The sequence below is a fragment of the Haliotis cracherodii genome, unplaced genomic scaffold (assembly GCF_022045235.1).
Source record: "Haliotis cracherodii isolate W230 unplaced genomic scaffold, xgHalCrac1.p SCAF_16, whole genome shotgun sequence".
NCBI classification, from domain to species: Eukaryota; Metazoa; Mollusca; class Gastropoda; order Lepetellida; family Haliotidae; genus Haliotis; species Haliotis cracherodii.
Window position 1 is genome coordinate 29,533,816 of NW_027266271.1, and position 19,153 is coordinate 29,552,968.

The 19,153-nt window shown below is 43.0% G+C and overlaps 1 protein-coding gene across 1 annotated transcript in view; it reads left to right on the forward strand.

The window, feature by feature from the left end:
* The window catches only part of LOC139463680 (uncharacterized), a 28,233-nt gene extending 9,692 nt beyond the window's left edge, over positions 1-18,541 (forward strand). Inside the window, exons 3-13 of the mRNA XM_071244937.1 lie at positions 1,046-1,269; positions 1,605-1,776; positions 2,771-2,896; positions 3,054-3,203; positions 4,768-4,921; positions 5,197-5,407; positions 5,927-5,974; positions 7,118-7,224; positions 15,161-15,309; positions 17,760-17,935; positions 18,456-18,541. Coding sequence (XP_071101038.1) covers positions 1,046-1,269; positions 1,605-1,776; positions 2,771-2,896; positions 3,054-3,203; positions 4,768-4,921; positions 5,197-5,407; positions 5,927-5,974; positions 7,118-7,224; positions 15,161-15,309; positions 17,760-17,930 — 1,512 coding nt within the window. The 3' untranslated portion in view covers positions 17,931-17,935; positions 18,456-18,541. The remainder of the gene's footprint in view (positions 1-1,045; positions 1,270-1,604; positions 1,777-2,770; positions 2,897-3,053; positions 3,204-4,767; positions 4,922-5,196; positions 5,408-5,926; positions 5,975-7,117; positions 7,225-15,160; positions 15,310-17,759; positions 17,936-18,455) is intronic.
* Positions 18,542-19,153: the final 612 nt, after the last annotated feature.

A 19,153-nucleotide genomic window follows, 5' to 3' on the forward strand; every position in this document is an offset into this window, starting at 1 on the left:
CACCATGACCCCATTCATTTTGAGTAGCTTTCGTACAAATACAGTAAAATACGTTGATAACGAACACGCTTGTAATGAACTGACAGATAGAACGATCTTACTTTTTGGTCCTGGCCATTTGCTGTATAGATGTTGTTCATATGCTTATAAGGAACTACGGTTCTAACGAAGTAACATTAGTGGTCGATTTGAGTTCGTTATAACCGTAGTATACTGTATGCATGATTAAATTGAAAACCCAGCAGTGTAACAACACTGTGCATGATGCCCAGACCATCTCGCGGTCTGAGCGTCTGACCAGAGAACGGAAGGTCTGGGGTTCGATCCAAAAGACTTTAAAAGATGGTACTTGTTGTTACCCTGTTTGGTGCTCGGCATTAAGGGCAACATCTGTGTCCAGAGGTATTGAGATTTACTGTTGTAAGAGAGGTCAAGTTTCTCCAGGCTAAGATGCACTTCCCCAGTGTTAATCACATCTACCCGAGGCAAGTGAGTTAACTTATTCTAAAAGTCCATTTTCCACCCTTGCCGAACTAGGCTGGAATTTCTCAGCTCGTAGGCCACCAGTGGCTATTACAAGTTATGTCCTTTCCATGTCCCTCCTATTGACCAATCAGATTCCATCTCTCATTTTTCTTGCATTTTCTAAAAACAAAATGATGGCTCCCTGTCAAGACGATGATCAAGATATATATTGTAATAAAATGTGTCTTACCTCGTGAAGTACCTTGATTTAAAACATGAAAGGATTTGGAAAAACATCTGTTGATGACCAGTTGACGGGACACATCCTTTGCAAATCTTGCAGTCAAGTGAGATCTGCACATTGAAATCCATGTTGTTTACAAACCAAATGTTGACTTTGTTACGAGAAATCGGATTGGGTTATGCATAGGCTTGTTAGTCCAGCCAAAATATAACTCCATAATCCCAGCCTAGTTCGGCAAGGGTGGACACTGGTAACTCTCTTGTGTCAGGAAGATGTGTCAGTGATAACATACTCAAAGGCTCCAACTGTTATCCCTCTGTGGTGTTTGTGTTGTAGTCTGAAGACACAGCAAAGAAGGAGGAGGACACGCCGAAACGGAAGCCCAGGGTGGAGGTCGACATGAACCTGCTGCAGCGCCTCCTGGCAGAGGATTGGTTCCCAAGTGACACTCCACTGGAAGTCAGCCCCGCAGTAGAAAAACTTCTTGAGATGCTGGCAGCGTTCGGGAAGACACCTGTTGTCCATGGAACGATCTGCGACTACATTGTTGCTCTGCAGGAGTAAGAATACCATTATTGTTGTAGAGGCCCTGAAGGAATTCAAGCCCTCTCCCCACTCCCCACCAGAACATCTATATCCCAACCTCTTCCCCCCTCTCATCCCCCCTCTCCCCTCTCCCCACCCCAACCTCAATATCCCATCCTCTTCCCCCTCTCTTCCCCCTCCCCACTCTAACCTCTTTATCCAGACCTCTTCCCCCCTCTCTTCCCCCCTCCCCACCCCTACCTCTATATCCCAATCTCTTCCCCCCCTCCCCACCCCTCTCTCTTTATCCAGACCTCCCAACCCATCCTCTCACCCAATCACCTCACTAACTCAATGCTGTCCACCACAGGGAAACTCCGATGATGAAGCCGATGATAAAGAAGTTCCAAGAGTGTCTTCTGGACCAGCTGACGTGTGAGATGAGCGAGATCCGCTCGGATTGTGTTCGTACCCTCCGTGATCTCGGCATGGACTCCAACGACATCATCACCGCCATCCTCCCCAAACTGGTGGATCCATCAGTAAGTAGACTGGCCTAGTGTAACTAGCAGGGTCGGGGATATATAGTGACATTTATGTGTGCATGTGTGAATGTGTGTGTGTCTGCATCTGTGCTCCTGTGCGTATGTGTGTGTGCACGTACATAAGTACGTGCATGCATGTGTGTGTGCGTGCCTGCATGCTTGTGTGTGTGTGTGTGTGCATGTATATGTGAGTGCATGAGTGTGTGTGTGTGTGTGCGTGTGCGTGTGTGAGTGTTCATGCATGTATATGTGAGTGCATGAGTGTGTGTGTGTGTGTGTGTGTGTGTGTGCGTGTGCGTGTGCGTGTGTGAGTGTTCATGCATGTGTATGTGCATGCCCATCTTCCCGACGCAAGAGAGTTAACTGACTTTAAAAGTCCAGTTTCCACCCTTGCCGAACTAGGCTGGAATTACTGGGCTCGATCATAGCGCCACCAGTGGCTATTATGAGTTATGTCCTTTCTATGCCTCTCCTATTGACCAATTAGACTCAACCTCTCGTATCACTTGCATTTGCATCAAACAAAATGGTGGCGCCCAGTCAAGACGATCTGATTGATAATCAAGATCTATATTGTGATAAAATGAGTCTGACATCGCGAAGTGCATCGAATCACGTGAGCACCTTGGTTAAAAGCATGAAAAGATTTAGAAAATATCTGTTGACAACGAGTTAGCTGTGCACATGCTTTGCAAATCCTGCAGTCGACAGAAATCTGCATGACACTTTACGAACCGGATTTCGATTTCAGTGCACGATTTTGATTGGACTATGCATAGACTCGTTAGTCCAGCCAAAATGTAACTCCATGATACCAGCCTAGTTCGGCAAGGGTGGAAGCTGGACTTTTATAGTCAGTTAACTCACTTGCCTGGGCAGGATGGTGCATGCATGTGTGCGTATGTTTGTTTGAGACGGAGTATTAACATGGGCCATGTTTCCTGTGTTCTTCAGACAGTATATTGGCAACTAATCATCCTTGTTTGTCCAGCGCGGCGTCCGACAAGAGTCTGTCATCGCTCTGGTGGAACTGACTGGTGTGAAGGACAAGGAGAGTCTTGCTGACCTCCTCCACAGGCTGGGGGTCACACGGCCCCTGATGTCATCCGAGGATGAGGTAACAAACACGTTTCTATCATTACAATATATAACCATTACAGAAATAACTCCCACAAATATACTGGACCTCAATAAGTTGTAAATGGAAGAACTCTTTGCATGGCATTACACACAGACAGTGACAGGAAATACTTTGCAATTTTTTGGCCCCCTAGGAAAATGCCCTGAAGATTTTGCGGGACAAGATTGGCCTGACGAAGCAGCAGAGTGCCACTGTGATAGAAAGTTTCCACGACTGGGTGAGCGACTGGGTCAACAGCTCCATCCCCGGGGTGTTTGAGGGGGAGGAATACATGACCTTGAGGGTGAGTAGTAGTGGTGGCAGTCTTAGAAATCTTGTACATTTTCTATTTGGCATTTGGCGACGCTTTGGGGTTTTGTTGGTTAATGTTCCATGTTTGATAAGACAAATTATAAGATGCAACTACAAAAATCATACCCAAATAAAATACCGTATTTTCTCAATAAACGCAGGGAATCAAAGAAATGCAGGGATCTCGATAAAATACTGGGTATCAATTAAACCACATGGTCGTTTTTAGGCAAGTAGTTTGCCCTGTTGTTAAAGTTTATTGATTAAACGCTAGAGCTAAAGAGTGTATGAGAGACATATACGCCCATAGGATCAAATGTTTGATGGTTGTGCCCCGTCACTGCAAACCTGTTAGAACAGGAACCAAGCAGTCTCAGAAGTCAACAGTGACTGGGTGAGGGAGTGAGTGAGTATGGTTTTACGCCGCTTTTAGCATTATTCCAGCAATATCACTGCTGGGGACACCAGAAATTGTCTAAACACATTGTACCCATGTTGAAAATCAAACCCAGGTTTAAGGCGTGACGAGCGAACGCTTTAACCACCAGGCTACCTGACCACCCCTCAGAACTGCAAATAAAAGGGTTCACCTATGTGTGATGGTGGCTAAACATGAAACAAACAAGAAATGGCTATTCGATGATGATGTATTTGCTATGAGTATCAAAGTTGTGTTTTGGACCTTAAGTTTGCAGTGTTTCAGCTACTGTTTACAACCTAGTAATTGTTACGAAAATCTTTTTTATAAGTGTATACTGTCTTTAGCCCAGCAGTTTTCATGATAATTACTGCAGAAATACGAACATCTTGCACGTTTGACAGTTTTGCATTTATTTTACCCCAAATGACTTCATGACAAATATATCACACAAATATTGAACTACATATATTTATTGTTATTTATATTTTGACCAACAGAATTAATAAGTTAGTCCGTAGACCATGGCAATAGAATTGACTGATTGTTTGTTTGTTGTTTAACAAAACACACAGCAATATTCCAGCTATATGACATTGATCTGTAAATAATTGAGTCTGGACCAGACAATCTGGTTATTGACATCATGAGCGTCGGTCCATGCCATCAGGGTACGATGACATACATCAGCCAAATCAGTGACCACCTGATTCCGTTTGTCACATCTTACGACAAGCATGGTTTACTGGAGACCTATTCTAACCCTGATCATCACTGGGATCTGGGTTGTTAACTATACTCACCACCAAAAGAAACGCAAACCAGAGAAACATATATGAGGAGTATGAACGTTAAGAAGAGATGTGTCCAATGTGTACCACTTCCTGACAAAACAAACTCTCTGTCAAGTGTTACCACAGAGTATCTTTATTCTTACTATATGCTGCACGTGATTTCCAAACGCTAATCCTTGACTCATGACGTCACATGTGATGCCTTCATGAGCATCAGTTCACACACCATAACAGTATGTTCGTTTGTGTGTCCAACCTATCTAATAGCTTACCTGTCTAACATTAAGCAACATGTATGGTAGTTGCGTTTCTTATGTCAGTGAGTATATTTGCTGTATGTACAGGATGGAGAGGAAGCGGGCGTGGCCAAGAGAGTGAAGATTGTGTCCCCAGATAGTGAGGAGCAAGACAGCTCTCTTGAGAAGGAAAGAAGGGATAGCACATCTTCACATCGGCAGAACGCTTTCTCCAAAAGGCGTCCAAGCAGATCCGTAAAACGTGAGTTGTTGTTGTCAGTGTTTTTCTGTGGGTGATGAAAGGACATTGAAAGCACTATACCAGTCTGTTGTCTTTTTTATCTGATTTGTGTTTTAGATGGGAAAATGTACCAAATATGTGAAATAATTTGTTACTTGTAGAAGATCCTTTCATTATGGAGGGGATGGATCATAGACTATTCACTCAGAGACAGGTGCTTCATAGATAGAATACTCAGCAACAGAAACTAACGTCAGTTGAAGTTCATATTGAATATCAATGTTCTTCTTCCCCAGCTGGGGGCAAGAGTTCCTCCGCGTTGGAGGAGAAGAAGCCAGACGTTACAGAGGAACCCGCTCAGACCCAGCACATGCCAGGGCAAGGGAGACAACCCACCGAAGTATCAGATCAATTGTCAGGAGGAAGAAAGCCTATGTGTGCCCAGTCTCCCATGTACCAGAACCGGAACACTCCAGAACCCGATGCCTTCATTCAGGACAAGAATCGGTTGGTGGATGGAATCCTGGAAGAAGGATTTGATGATTAGCTATTTTGAAAAATTCTGACAGAAAATATTCCCTTATAATTCAAAATGGTTCCCTATCTCTCAGGAGTGAAGCTATTTTGTCAACTGTTTCCGTTTGGTTGCCATCAGTTTGATCTACCCCATTTACTGAGTGAGTGAATTTGGCCTAATGCTGCTTTGAACAGTATTTCTGTAATCTCATGGCCCCTGAATGCTGGAGGTGGTAGGCCTGCCAGTCACTGGACTCATCTCGGTAGCTAACGCTAAATTACCAAAGTAATATTTTTAGTGCCAACTTAATTTTTTCAAAGATCAAATTCAAAATGCTAAAAGACCAATCAGGTACATGTAATACCTCAGATGTATTTTACATACATTTGAAGGAACATCATTTACCTAGTCAAAACATTTCACTCACTTAAACACTCACTCACTCACTCACTCACTCACTCAACCCCTCTCTCACTCACTCACTCACTGCCTCTCCTGTGACATTTCAGGGGCAACTGGACGTCTGAGACCACCGTCCTGCTTCGGGTGGAGTCAAGGTCAGTATTTAATGCATTTCTGTGTTGCCATAGTAACTATTGCATTTGTTTGTGGTTGTGATTTCTAGTTGGCATTGAAACATTTGTGCTGTTGACACTGTATGCCTGCAACAATGGTGTGTGTTGGTAGTAAAGTCATTAGTAATGCAGTAGTAGTAATTAATGCAATTCTGTGTTGCCATAGTAAGTGGTCAGATGTAACAAATGTTATCTTTGGGATAACACTTTCCTAGTAAAGTACAGTTTCTCGCACTTTATGGGTTGAGTCGTATCCGGGATTCAGACTCACAGTACGAGAGTGAGGCACCTCCCCTCCATCTCGTGCCTCCCCTCCATCTAGCCCCTCCCCTCCATCTCACCCCTCCCCTCCATCTTGCCCCTCCCCTCCATCTAGCCCCTCCCCTCCATCTAGCCCCTCCCCTCCATCTCACCCCTCCCCTCCATCTTGCCCCTCCCCTCCATCTAGCCCCTCCCCTCCATCTCTCCCATCCCCTCCATCTCACCCCTCCCCTCCATCTCGCCCCTCCCCTCCATCTCACCCCCTCCCCTCCATCTCAACCCTCCCCTCCATCTCGCCCCTCCCCTCCATCTCGCCCCTGCCCTCCATCTCACCCCTCCCCTCCATCTCGCGCCTCCCCTTCATCTCACCCCTCCCCTCCATCTCGCCCCTCCCCTCCATCTCACCCCTCCCCTCCATCTCGCCCCTCCCCTCCATCTCGCGCCTCCCCTCCATCTCACCCCTCCCCTCCATCTCGCCCCTCCCCTCCATCTCGCCCCTCCCTTCCATCTCGCCCCTTCCTTCCATCTTGCCCCTCCCCTCCATCTCGCCCCTCCCTTCCATCTCAACCCTCCCCTCCATCTAGCCCCTCCCTTCCATCTAGCCCCTCCCCTCCATCTCAACCCTCCCCTTCATCTAGCCCCTCCCCTCCATCTCAACCCTCCCTTCCATCTCCCCCTCCCTTCCATCTCAACCCTCCCTTCCATCTCCCCCTCCCTTCCATCTCAACCCTCCCTTCCATCTCAACCCTCCCCTACATCTAGCTCCTCCCCTCCATTTCACCCCTTCTCGCCCCTCCCCTCCATTTCGCCCCTCAATGGGACATGGACTACAAATGAAAGTTACTTAAAGTTGTAATTCTTCAGGTTCCGTCCCAAGGGAGGTTCTGGAATCTCATACCCAGAGCCCCATACTGAAGGATCTGGAAGGAGTCGCGCCGCCGCCACGGACAGTGGTAGAGCCACCCTCAAAGGTAAGTGTTAACTACATGACCCTACCCCTTGTTACCATGGACACACTGCAATTATTCCCATTTTCCGTTACTCATTTCTCGTTTCCCAGTCACAAAACTTACTTGTTTTTCTGGTAAAGAAGTCCAACAAATATGGTTCTCCAGGTAGATAAATAAATTTGACATAACTTTCTTTTCTTTTAAATAGATTAAGATGACATTGACCTTGACAGTGGAATGATCTTTGCACTAAATATATATTGCTGGCTGATGAAGCTGATATCATGCTCCATCTTTTGAACACATCTTTGTATCATTGTAATTCTAGGCTGAAGCATCATCAAATTATATCTTCCTGATTCAGGTGAGCTACAGTGCCGTGGCTGTACTTTGTTAACCCCATGCTGTTAAGGGTGTTCTGTGTGCCCACCATCAGGAGATGTGACACATGGAGAGATATAAATGTCTTGTTGGCCATGAGGCTCAATGTGTTCTTGTGCCACTACTGCCAAGAAAACACAACTCTGATACAGATGATCCTTGATTGGTTATTGTCAAATAATCCATAATGGATAAAAACCTGGCAATATTTCAGACTTCACACAATATTGCTGTTGTAATGATCTGACACCAATACCTGGTATCACACCAGCTCAGTACAATAACAAAAGCAGACTTGTCCGTATGATCGCCCTGATCACAAACCTATGTCACAGTACCTACGTCCACCAATTGAGCTTGACTAATTGCCATGTTGTTGGTGGAATATAACAGACACGCTCCAACTAGCCCAGTAACGCGATCAATCGGGTGATCCTCCCTTGGTCAGCAGGATTAGGTTAATCCCTGTTAATCTTGGAGTGTCTATCGTAAACTCCTTGCAGTTTGCTGGGATCCCAGCCCGAGGACAATACGGGCGTGATGGACGTGAGGGCAGAGCGTAGATAACCTTGTCAGACAGGTATCATGGCACAGGCTAAGTAGCGCGGGAGATGTGGGATCACTCTTATCTCCGAGTTCCACAGTAGGCTAATACCCCTTCACCCCACCTGTATGGGGATGAGGTGAGGGGGGGGGGGGGGGGGGGGGGGGGGGGGGGGGGGTCCTCCTTGTCGTTGCCTGGGAGGGTCACAAGTACAAATTGAGTTTATAGATGTGTATGTATTAATGGTGAATTAAATATTGTGCTCTTTCTGGAGTTTTATTATGAAGTAATATTGGTATCATGAATAATTTGTTGGTGAATTTTTTAAATTTTGTTCACAGAAATAAATGAAAAAGTGACATTTCTTTTAGAATTATTGAAAATGTCAATTGTTGTGTTCCCGGAGATGGTTACATAGTGTGAACATCAATTAGAAATATTGGGATAAATGACAACAATACACTAATATACATGTACATATAGTTCGTAGTATTTTAGTCAAATATGTGCCTGTAATGCCCCAAGCCTGTGTAGACAGGATGTGCTTCTTCATGAGTACAGTGTGACTGGCGTGTGGCCGCCTGCGTGTGAACTGCTACCAGTGCCCCTCGCCACCCCGGTCTTACCCTGATACCTGTCAGGTGTGAAGCAGTCACACACAGCCACCCTCTGTACTCCCCACCCCCCTCAACTCACATTTCAAACTGCAGATCTTCATTCCCAAATCCTCACCTGGGATTAGACATGTAGCCATTGTTGTGCGAGACTGGCGTGTTTGGCAGCAGTTTCAAGGTACGCTAACAGACTACTGCCCGACCGCTCATCAAAAGACCAGGTCTCTGATTAGTCGATAACTGTGCTCATGGGGGCATTTGCCCTCTGTGACTCCTCAGTCGTGAAAATAGAGACTGTTTTAATTATGTGACAGGTAGAGGGGCTTGTTATTCATGGCATCGCCATCACATTCAGCAAACAGGTAGGTGCTTACTCTGTGATGACTGTATACTCACCTAATACTTACGTTGTAGATTCTGTGGGGGTGTATATATTTATTTATATTCATAGCATGGTACAGATATGATGGAAGCTGTACAGGTCTGTTGAGTGTTGGGTAAACTGCTACAATTGTATAAGGTGTCCTAGCATTGTGTCAGGCTTGAGATGGTTTCTGAAAACTACATTTAAATCATACCTTGAGTAAAACACAATTTGTTGTTTGTCATCCTTTTCGTAAAATAATAAGAACAGATGTAATTATTTTCTGATAGTCTGACAGTAATTAATTGTTTAATATTTTATGTGAACGTTTCTCAACATTATAGGGATATTGATGTTAATATTCTGTTGGTAGTAGTTTGATTCATGTGGTTCTAATTGTGTTGAATTACATCGATTCAATGCTGTTTTTTCACAAAGAAACACACTGTTGTGGTCCATAGGCTTATATCAACTTTTTCTAAGTTATCATTTGGGAAAGGTAATTTGGATTTGTCTCCTTTAATATGCTTAATATGTAAATAAAAACATTTTGGTAAATTTGTCGTATATATTAGTATATGTATCAGTATACAAAAATAGTGTAGAAAATGTGTGTGTTTCTAATTTAAACAATATTTATTTCCCCAAAAAGTATGGGATTGTGAACAGGTTAAACCTATTTAAACACCTCTACAAAGGACATTTAACAATTAATGAGAGTAAACTGTACATAAAATAATAAATTTAGATTAATTGCACTTACTATTGCAAATATTTTAATGTGAATATACAAGTCACACACAACTATATATCGGCACATAACCAAACCGTTGCATCCATGCACATGTGCGTATACTCATATATGCTTGTACACCTATACCTCTACATACCAGCATGTCACGCACACAAACAACTATTTCATTGATGTCATCGCAAAGAAGACATATTTAAAATTTAAATCTTCTAGATTTTGCAATGAACAAAAGGACAGATTGTACAATAGCAAGGTTAGTATCAGTAGATGTAGCATTTCCATATAAGACTGAATCCAAGTCATATCCCTGTATGTAGTACATGTTATTCTGAAGATAACTGTAGTTGCGAGGTGTGTGTTTCTGATATATACTCTATTGCAATAGTTAAACCTATATATGGACATGCAGCCGAGTCTAAGACACAGGTGACTGGTTAAATGAACATAGACTGACATTTAGTCCCACAAATGTATTAAAAGGCAAAAGAAACGTCACTTCTGGAAATACTGATAAAACTTAACAGACACTGGCAGTTACATGTTCTGTGGTCAATACACTCATTTATCGTTCTACTGCTTCTTTTTCGTTGCCTTAAAGTCCATTTAGCAATTGAGTTTAAAATGGAGTGCTTTGCCCATACCCAGCCTACAAAAGTGCAATGGGACTCAGTTGCGGAAAAGTCTTGTCAAAAACATGATGCACATGCATATCGTTGATGGTATTGGTACAAAAGACACCCAAAACTGTTAAGCTGGCTTTCGTTATTTCGATTCATCAGCCATGCCAAGATTATCAGGAAATGAGAGACAACAAGCAATCGGAAGACTGCAAGCAGGCCAGAGTGCACAGGTCGTTGCAAATGCATTCAATGTCAACGTCAGAACGATATATCGTTTGCAACATCGCCACAACACCACCAACACCACGGACGACCGACCGCGTAGTGGTCGTCCTAGAGTCACTACTCCCAGACATGATCGGTTCATGATACGCCATCATCTGCAGAACCGAGTCCGAATGGCCACAGAAACAGCTCGGCAAACCATTGGCAACCACCAGCGTGCCATCAGTGATCGTACAGTCCGACGTCGCCTAACTGCCAACAACATCTCGTGCCACCATCCTGCTCGTGTACCCATCCTGAGAGATCGTCACCGACAGGCCCGACTGCAATGGGCCAGGCAGCATCAAAATTGGCGTCAACAGCAATAGAGCAGAATCATCTTCACTGATGGAAGTCACTACTGTGTTTCAACGGTGGATGGCAGAGTCAGGGTCTGGCGAATGAGGGGCGAACGTTATGCTGATGCTTGTGTTATGGAACGAGACACGTGTGGCGGCCCAAGCATCATGGTTTGGGGTGGAATTGGATTGAACCAGAGAGTGGGACCTGTGGTCTTTCAGAATATTGGTCCAGGCCTGGGTTATGGCATCACAGCTCTCCACTACATTGACCAAGTCATTTGCCCGTCATCAAAACCACAACTTTCAGCAAGACAACGCCCATCCCCACACTGCCAGAGTCACCAGGGACTTCCTCCAGCAGCACAACATCCAAATCATGCCTTGGCCTGCCCTCAGTCAAGATTTTAATCCCATTATACACTTGTGGGATGAGATCCAACGCCGACTCAACGACGTACCGTATATGTCCATAGATAAGCCAAATTTTGAGGACCAGAAAAAAGAATCTGTAGAAAGGGGTCGGCTTATCCACGGGATACACTTTCATGATAGTATTTTCAGATTCGTGATCTGTCAGAAACATCGCCTGAATGGCGATCCGATAGAATTCCAACTTCCCTAATTTGGAAGTTGACACGACTAGAGCCATTATTGTTATAAATCATCAATAAAGTTATTATTATAGACCAATGTTGTCATTATTAAAAAAATGTTATGCATGTTACTACTTCCGATAATAAGTTTTCAAAGTTCAAAGTTTATCATTCTTCATAAACTCCACAATCTTTATGTGTAACAATATATGGAATCCACAGCTATAATATATAATCCACAGATAAAATCGCCAATAGCTATTACGTACGTTTACAAAGTTCATAAATTGATCGTGAACAAGTATCTACCTTTATTGAAAGAGGCAAATAAATAACTGTAACGGCGAGTTATTCTGTTCGCCATTTGCGAAAACATGTGATAAGCTGTTTCCTGTGATGTCACAAAAGGTTACCACTGTGATTGCTTCCTGTTGTTTACGCCCAAGGCCGACAACTGCAGCAGAACTGCGTGTAGCGTTCCTGAGGATATGGGCCCATATCCCAATGGCCTTCATCAACAGGCTAGTCCACTCCATGTACAGGAGATGTTTGGCTGTAGTCAACGATGCCACCAGGCACTGATTTTGAACCCCCCAGCTGTGATGTCTTCTGGTGCCTCCCAAAATTCACAATTCGCAAAAACATTCCCCAGACTTTTAATTTCATGTGGGTCAAACACTGACTTTCTCCGATGTCTTTACTTACATATAAGCATTTGAAAATAAATAGAGGTTATCACGCGAGTGTGTTTGGGGATGGTAAATATCCTGCATTAGGAATAAACATTGTATTTAGCGAGCCTTGGCGAGCTAAATACATAGTGTTTATTCCTAATACAGGATATTTACCATCCCCAAACACACAAGCGTGATAACCTCTTTATCATATAATGTCATTCTTTAATTCTGTGCTTCAAAATCGCTTTCCCTCACTCACAAACATTACCGAAACATTGCGAGTTTTCCTGGAATGCGCGCATTAATATTTATTACGTCACAGGGTAAGTGATATGTCAGTCGGACAGTGACAGTAGCCAATATAGTTCCAACTGAAATCTGTTTCTTATACAGTGGCGAAGCAACATATACGCAAAACAACAATTGTTTTTAATTGCCTTTCGCGGCAATCCATCGGTCTGTCCGCTAGAGCAACTGCCCTTTGTCAAAGGGAAGCTACTCTAACCCTAGTCTATGAGACGTCACGGCCACGGTCAGACGTTGAAAGTCGGTCTGTCCTGTCATAACGATAAGAAGTGTAGTCAGATGTACACACAGCGACAAAACGAAACAAGGTAACAATTCAAACATATTTCCGCCAAATCCAACTATTTTAATTTGTGGAGGAGGTTTCAAGCCGCAGAGGTCTACAAGCACAGATATGGCTACTGATCCCGCTTGGCTAGGCCACGTGCCCTCGTCAAATTGTTTCGAAATTTATATCTCCAAAGTTGCCAAAACTTATAAAATGACTTAGCTACGTTACAGTTAGACACAGATTTTCAGTATATTAGACTGTTCTTTTGATAATGATAGCAATTATCCCTGTTGTTTATCCAGATTCACGATGGTTAATTCTGACTCGATCGCCGAATGACAAGGGCGACGCCATGTTTGTTTATAAACAGTGAAAGTAGTCCCTACTTGACCTTTGATATTTGCATCTCTATCCGCATATGACCCCAACGGATATCGTTTTTATCCGTTGGCTTTATCCTGCCGAGAAACCTACCCATTATATGATAAAGATATTTATATGATACATCCACATGACGTTTCTTTTGCCTTTCAGTGTATTATTTAACTATATATAGCTACAAATCAAAAAATATTATCCAAAGGGAGCCCAGAACAATGCTTAATTTCAGAGCCAAGGCAGATCTAGACTTACCAAATTATTCTAGAGGTGGACTCAATTTTTAATGTATTCTCTGCATTTTTAGAAATAATGGACAATTGGATACCATATTTGAGTCTGTTTTTCTCATTTACTTCCCAATAACTATAATGTTTCAGAAGAAATTCCAGGTAATTATTTAAATTTCAGGAAATTTTCTTATTTCTACAAACAATCTGGTTGTGGTTTGCCTGTTAGTACCGTATTCGATGTAATAAGCGCCCTGCTCTAATAAGCGCCTACAGCGATATTTGCTAATATATTGGCTAGTGAACAATCCCAATTAGCACCCCTTCCGAATGATCAATGTACACAAGACTTATTTATTCGTGTATAATACGTGTATTATATAAATCCTTAATTAAGGGAAATTAAATTCTGGGAAAATATATCTGTTGTATATTAACATTTCAGGCTGTCAGCATAAACCATGAAATTAACGATCTTTCAACTCTGTTCTTTTTCACCAAAATAATGTTCTGATAAGAGCCCACTATTTCTAATTTTGAGAGCTCCATGGGCGATTATTATGTCGAATACAGTAATCAACCTACATGAGACACTGCTGACAGCACTCATTGACCTACTCTACTACTCATTAGTGACAATATATATTTAAGCTTACATTGTTGATCATCTTGAATAGCGTGTGCAGTTTTAAAATATTCATTCCATTATGTTTTGGTTGACCTCATGGTCGGTTGTGTACCTGGCATATTTTTCATCTTGTTGTTTGAGATGAAAAGATTGGCTAAGCCACAACAAGTTATCAAATTTTCGTCAGACGTTTTCGGGAGACTTGATATGTTTGTATATTGTTTTGATGAATTCACTGCTCAAGGCATCTGAGCATTAACTGTTTATGGGTCCTATTCACATGAATACGGGCAGGAGGAAGATTGGAAAAGAAGACTTTAAAAAAAACAATGACAGTAAATGCTCTGTTCAGTTTTCACCTTTGTTATCGTGTTACTATTGTAGTTTTTACAGGTACATATATATGGTCTCTGTTTTATAGCATTTATTCACCTGATGAAAGAGTAAGCATATACTCCGAAATGTTGTGTTCCTCATTATAAAGAAGTTGACATCCATAAATTCTCTTCCATAAAGACAGAAGTTTATTTCATGTCGATGTGAAAGGTCATTATGGAATGGGAACATTTTTCTGATATTGTGTGTTTTCTTGCTCTGATGGTAGCTCTCAACAGCATGGATAGAAAGCAGGGAGACACTCACAGCTGTTGGTTGAGAACACCACCATAGCACCACAGCCACCACAGCAACATGATCACCCATCCAGTCACATGACCATGTCTTGATATACTGTTGGAAATGAATAAGTGAACACTTAGTTTTAGACACAGTACAATGATATGCTATCATGGGTTCCAGCCTCGTCTACCAAATACACGTTGGAAACATTGCACACAAACACATCTCAACATTAGATTCTGACATGTGTTGAATTTGTATGTATGCGCGGTATTTCAAATGTACCAACAGTAAAGCTGATTTCCCTATTTTCATTGTTCCCTTATTCATTTCCATCAGCATATCAGCATGTCATGGATTTACCAGACATTCCAACAAATTTGACTCTAGCTGAGCTGGTATTTTACTTGAAGGTCAGCGGGATTCAGGGCAGGTGCTCAGTAATCGCCTGATAGAGTACGCCAGGATGAGTTCGGACAAAGACTCCGACCTTCACTCTCTGTCAATGTCTGGTGACTCGGACCATCAGGACATCGTCATTCCAACTGAGATATCACAACAAGTGAGTTGTCATCCTGACAATGTATATCATTGTTCGCAGCACTAACAGGCCCTCCTATCTACTGGAATAAAAAGTGTTGATTGAGTTAAAAATGAAGACATATTGGTAATATAGCTTCCTTATTGGAACCAAATGCATTTATTATGTTTTGTGCTCTGTGGCGACAGTTAGTGTTGTTGTAGTTGTCGAAATGCGGAATTTAACGGATATGAACGGATGTGTTCGGTTGCCAATGCTTTTAGTTTCAAAAGCGGCCTTGTGGTGATTCCAGTGAGAATCGGGGGCACGGGTTGGCCCAGTCGTCTAAGGTGCCGCGATTCGCTGTGCAGAGTTGCGTCCCTTGGGCTCGCCAGAAACCTATGATTGTAGGTTCGAATCCTGGTTCGCCCCGATTATGTTTCTAGGTTTGTCAGCACCATACCCATGCTCGTGGGTTTCACCGAAGTGGTAAACATCTGACACCTGCATCACTTGGGGCTTTCCTCCCACATTAAGCTGACACCCCGTGATATAACTGGAATACTCAGTCACTCACTCCAATGAGAACCGCTGTTATGACGATAGTTACTGCATTTATATCACATTTGAAACTATTGCTTCGCACTTGGTAGCTATACACACGGTATTGCCTTTCATTCAAATAGATAGGGGGGCCTGAGGAGGCTAAAACTGAAAAAGGTTGTTGGTGGTCCTGCGAAACAGCCGTGACTGACACTTGATAATAACAGAGGGTTAGGCTCTCCATTTGTCATCTTTAACTTTTGTGCTCTAAATACATACCCCCATATTACTCTTATCATATTGAACTGGATGAATCAATACTTACAGGTCCCATCCAAATTCAAATAATGATGATAGTAGTCGATTAGACAAACATATAGTCTTTAACTATAATTATCTATAAGGTTAAATACTGATAATTCAATAACAAACACCGCCAGTATTAAGGAACCCTCAAATCTCTTATAGAGAGTTGAGAATGGGATGAGTATAGGCTGCTTGAGAATGGGATGATTATAGGCTGCTTGAGAATGGGATGAGTATAGGCTGCTAGAGTATGGGATGAGTATAGGCTGCTTGAGAATGGGATGAGTATAGGCTGCTTGAGAATGGGATGAGTATAGGCTGCTTGAGAATGGGATGAGTATAGGCTGCTTGAGAATGGGATGAGTATAGGCTGCTTGAGAATGGGATGAGTATAGGCTGCTTGAGAATGGGATGAGTATAGGCTGCTAGAGTATGGGATGAGTATAGGCTGCTAGAGTATGGGATGAGTGTAGGCTGGTAGAGTATGGGATGAGTGTAGGCTGGTAGAGTATGGGATGAGTGTAGGCTGCTTGAGAATGGGATGAGTATAGGCTGCTAGAGTATGGGATGAGTGTAGGCTGCTAGAGTATGGGATGAGTGTAGGCTGGTAGAGTATGGGATGAGTGTAGGCTGGTAGAGTACTGGATGAGTGTAGGCTGCTAGAGTATGGGATGAGTGTAGGCTGGTAGAGTATGGGATGAGTGTAGGCTGCTAGAGTATGGGATGAGTGTAGGCTGGTAGAGTATGGGATGAGTGTAGGCTGGTAGAGTACTGGATGAGTGTAGGCTGCTAGAGTATGGGATGAGTGTAGGCTGGTAGAGTAGGGGACGAGTGAAGGCTGCTAGAGTATGGGATGAGTGTAGGCTGGTAGAGTATGGGATGAGGAGTGGAATGAAATGGGGTGATTGTTTTATGAAATATATGCTCTTGGTTCTGTAAGAGAGACTAGTAGTTGTAGATATTGCTGCAGAACATAAGCAAGCCCTTCCTCCCTTTGGTTTGAAGCTGCCTGAGGGACGAAGCTTTGTTGTGATGAATCATTTATGGCTGAAGGGAATCACCATGGAATCTCCTGTCATGGAGAAGGGCTTTTTTTTGGGGGGGGGGGGGGTGGAGATTCAAGTTAAAGAGGGATTGTGATTTTGGTCTTCTGTTTCTGCCAGAACGCTTTTATAGTTTATGTACATCACATCTTGATGTTAACAGTCTCATTAGAGTCGGACCTTACTTCTCACAACTGCAAAACAAAGATCTGAGGACATCCCATTACAGGTTACGTCTGAATGGCCTTCTCGCGAACTTTGACTGACAATGAAATGACTAACAAGTTGACATTAGCCAATCAGGAAGCAGCTTTCTTTAGCTATGAGCCACAAGTTTCAGACTGGCTACATCCATTTCAGACAACGCTTTTTAAAATATTCTGACAAAGTTCTCGATTCATAATTTGAAAACTGAACAAAAGAACATTCTAGAATGCCTTATAGATTGCCGATATTGTTTGGCAGTACTTCCCTCAGGCTATGCAAAGTCCTGACATGACCCGCAAATGGGATGTCTCCAGATCTTTGTTCAGTGGTAGAGAACTAAGATCTGATTTGAATGTGTTTGGATGTAAAACCATGTGACTGTTGGTGTTGTAGACGGAGATTCACTCCCAGGAGGGGCTCAGCTTCTACGACTCCGGCATCGGCATCTCAGACTCCTCCCAGGGCAACCGCGTCGGCCCGGGTGGCGTCATACAAGAAGAAAGTCAAGCAGCGGCAGCTGTCACCAGTGAAGTCATCGTCCAATGGATCGTCACCGCCTCCTAAGAAAGGTAGGAGTCAATATACTTATCTTGGTTGTACCTCACTGTCTTGGAGCGTTGATGTACTCGCTTCCATGCTAATCCACTCTCTTTGTAGGATTGGTGATGTCACAATGCAGTGGGCTGGATGTCTCAAACTAGTAGAAGTATCAAATGTATTGAAGCAGATAAATTATCTTTCTTTAACATTAATAATTACAGAGATCGATCGTCTCTTCACTGTCCTATGTACACCCCTACCTACCATCACCTCTCAAGGTGCAGTCCAGTCAGACTATGAAACATTACAAATGAAACAAAATACAAACAGTTCTATTGTTACAGGAAGAGATTGTAAGGAATTATTTCAGTTCTATGGTTGGAGGGAAAGATTGGAAGGAATTCTTTCAGTTCTATGGTTGGAGGGAAAGATTAGAAGGAATTCTTTGAGTTCTATGGTTGGAGGGAAAGATTGGAAGGAATTCTTTCAGTTCTATGGTTGGAGGGAAATACTGGGAGGAATTATATTACTTGAGTTCTGTTTTTGCAGGGAAAGACTGGAAGGAATTTTTTGAGACTCCCACTGCCATGGAGAGACGCAGGATGGGCATGGTGAAGAAGGACTTTGAGGAGGGCAACATGAAGAAGATGTCCAGCCTGCCACCAATCTCCTACATCAGCTCCGACTTCCCCACATACCCGGGGGAGGCTGGACTCCGATTGCTGCACACAGTCCGGGTGGCGGAGAAGGTATGTGGGCAGCTGAGTGTCAGCCCAACGCTGTAATTGTATGTCAAAGTTCAACAACGGTATGATTTTGAAGAATAATCAAAATCCTGTGAGTGGATGTAATGTTTGAGATCGGTATGATTTGGAAGGTTAATTTTAAAGAAATGATGTACTGCACATTGTATATCTCTTAAACCATTTGTTTTCAGGACAAGTCAGACTCAGAGAAACACAAGGTGGAGGCAGTTCCCGGGCGACTCAGTGTCCACACGCAGAACGTGTAAGTGCAGCAGGAGGTCTTCATGGACGAAATAGATGACCTACAGCTGGACACACATGCATGGAATTGTTACAAAAATAAATATAAAAAGTAATAAAATATAAGGCAGGGTGTTTGCTACTGAGATGAGCCGGGATGAATGTGTACTAATTTATATAGTATGTCTGGTTCGTATTTCTATATGAAGAAGGTTAAGCATCCTTTGACAATAACACAATCACGGATTTGACGTCCCCCTG